Source organism: Cyprinodon variegatus, unplaced genomic scaffold, assembly GCF_000732505.1.
Source record: "Cyprinodon variegatus isolate N-32 unplaced genomic scaffold, C_variegatus-1.0 Scaffold5796, whole genome shotgun sequence".
NCBI lineage: Eukaryota > Metazoa > Chordata > Actinopteri > Cyprinodontiformes > Cyprinodontidae > Cyprinodon > Cyprinodon variegatus.
In genome coordinates this window covers 1-1,640 of record NW_015156249.1, presented here as the reverse complement: position 1 = coordinate 1,640, position 1,640 = coordinate 1, and the positions used below count along the sequence as shown (strand labels likewise).

The following is a 1,640-nucleotide window of genomic DNA, read 5'->3' as shown; positions in this document are numbered from 1 at the left end:
GACTACTTCCTGGAGACATGTGTTCTGTTTACCTGCTCAACCAGGAAGAACAGATCCTATAAAGTCAACGATTGGATGCAATCAGCATCAAAAATAATTAATCTGATAAATCGATTGTTAAAATTTATGTCAACTTATTTATTAATCAATTAATTGTTAAAGGAAAAGTCTGGCCATATTCTGAAAGTCCTTTAAAAGTGAATTGATTCCATCGTGTCCAGGAAGCTGAAACACCGCGGCTCACCAGCGTCGGTTCATCAGGAGGCAGCAGGCGGTTGGTTCTGCAGAACAGGGCGGCCCGGTGGGTCCGCTTCGCCAGATGCATGGCGATGGTGTGCTGAGCCGCCGCTGCGATGTCATTCACGCTGGACAGCAGGGTTCCTTCCTGTACGCCTGCAGAGGGAGGCCAGCTGTGACTGCGGCGGCCGGACGTCTACGGCGAGACGCCCGGACGCCTCCTTACCTTCCTCCTCCTCCTGCTTCTGGATCGCCATGGTGATCTGGTTCCGCAGTCCGGCGAAGGAGAAGCAGCAGTCTGGAGTTTGTCCCATCGGTGTCCTGAAGCCAAACCTCCTTCTGTCTCCGTCCTTGGCCAGCAGCTCTATGGCCTCGCCGCCACTCAGCGTGGAGCAGCGGGGGTGCTTCCTGAGGGACAGACGTCTGGCCACCTGAGGACCAGCAGAGATCAGCGTCTGGTAACCTCAGCACCATCTGCCGCCGCGCTCCCAAAGCTGTACCTTGTCCAGCGTGTCTCCCGGAGCTTCGTCCAGCGTGCGTCCCAGGAGCAGGAAGTCATCCACGCCTCGCGCCACGGCCAGGAGGGCGTGGCCCCCGGACACCAGCAGCACCAGGAAGGGGAAGCTGACGGCGTGGAGCATCCTGACGGTCAGGGCGTGGGCCTCCATGTGGTGGACGGGGATGAACGGCTTGTTGTGCTGCCTGACGAACGCCTGGCTGAACCGCAGGCCCACGCCGAGGCTCAGGGCCAGACCGGGCTTCACGGTGGCGGCCACGGCGGCGAGCTGCGCCGGAGCCACGCCGCTCCGCTGCAGGGCCTCCTGGACCACGCGCTGGATGTTTGCTCTGTGGAGCTCCTGGGCCACTGTGGGGATGATGCCGCCCGACCTGAAGGGGAGACAGAGACGGTTGGGTGGGGGCGCTCTAAGGGTGGGGGCGCTCTAAGGGTGGGGGCGCTCTAAGGGTGGGGGCTGATGGACCTACAGTTTCTCCACCCAAACGCTTTCATTTCCGTTATTGTATTTTCCAAAATTGAGCTCAAACATCTATTTTTATTGAATGCTTTCCTGTAGTTCACAATAGAACAACAATACGCTGATGTTTATATTTATGAGCAGTTAGAAATTATTTTATTTATTAAAAAAAAGATGAATAACAGCCGATTCTGATGCCAACAGCGATACATCATGCCTCGCTAGTATGCACACAGTTTCAGCTTCATTCATCCAGAGAAATGTGGATCGATTGATTGGATGTTTTTCCTTTCAGCTCCATCAGTGATTATCCTCCTTAAAAAGCATCAAAATCAAATTTAGAAATGTGTCCCACTTATTGCTGAGAACCAAAGTCTATTGAAAGTAGAAAACTAGCTGTTCCTGAGAAACAGCTGTGAGAATGCTGGA

General features: G+C 54.0%; 1 protein-coding gene across 1 annotated transcript; it reads right to left on the bottom strand.

Moving 5' to 3' along the window:
* Nucleotides 1–174: 174 nt before the first annotated feature.
* Nucleotides 175–1,161, bottom strand: osgepl1 (O-sialoglycoprotein endopeptidase-like 1; the record flags this gene model as incomplete). Its single annotated transcript, XM_015369668.1, has 3 exons — nt 175–393; nt 464–668; nt 738–1,161. Coding segments are annotated over 3 exons (848 nt in total), but the record flags the coding sequence as incomplete, so codon positions are not given.
* Between the last annotated feature and the right edge of the window lie 479 nt (nt 1,162–1,640).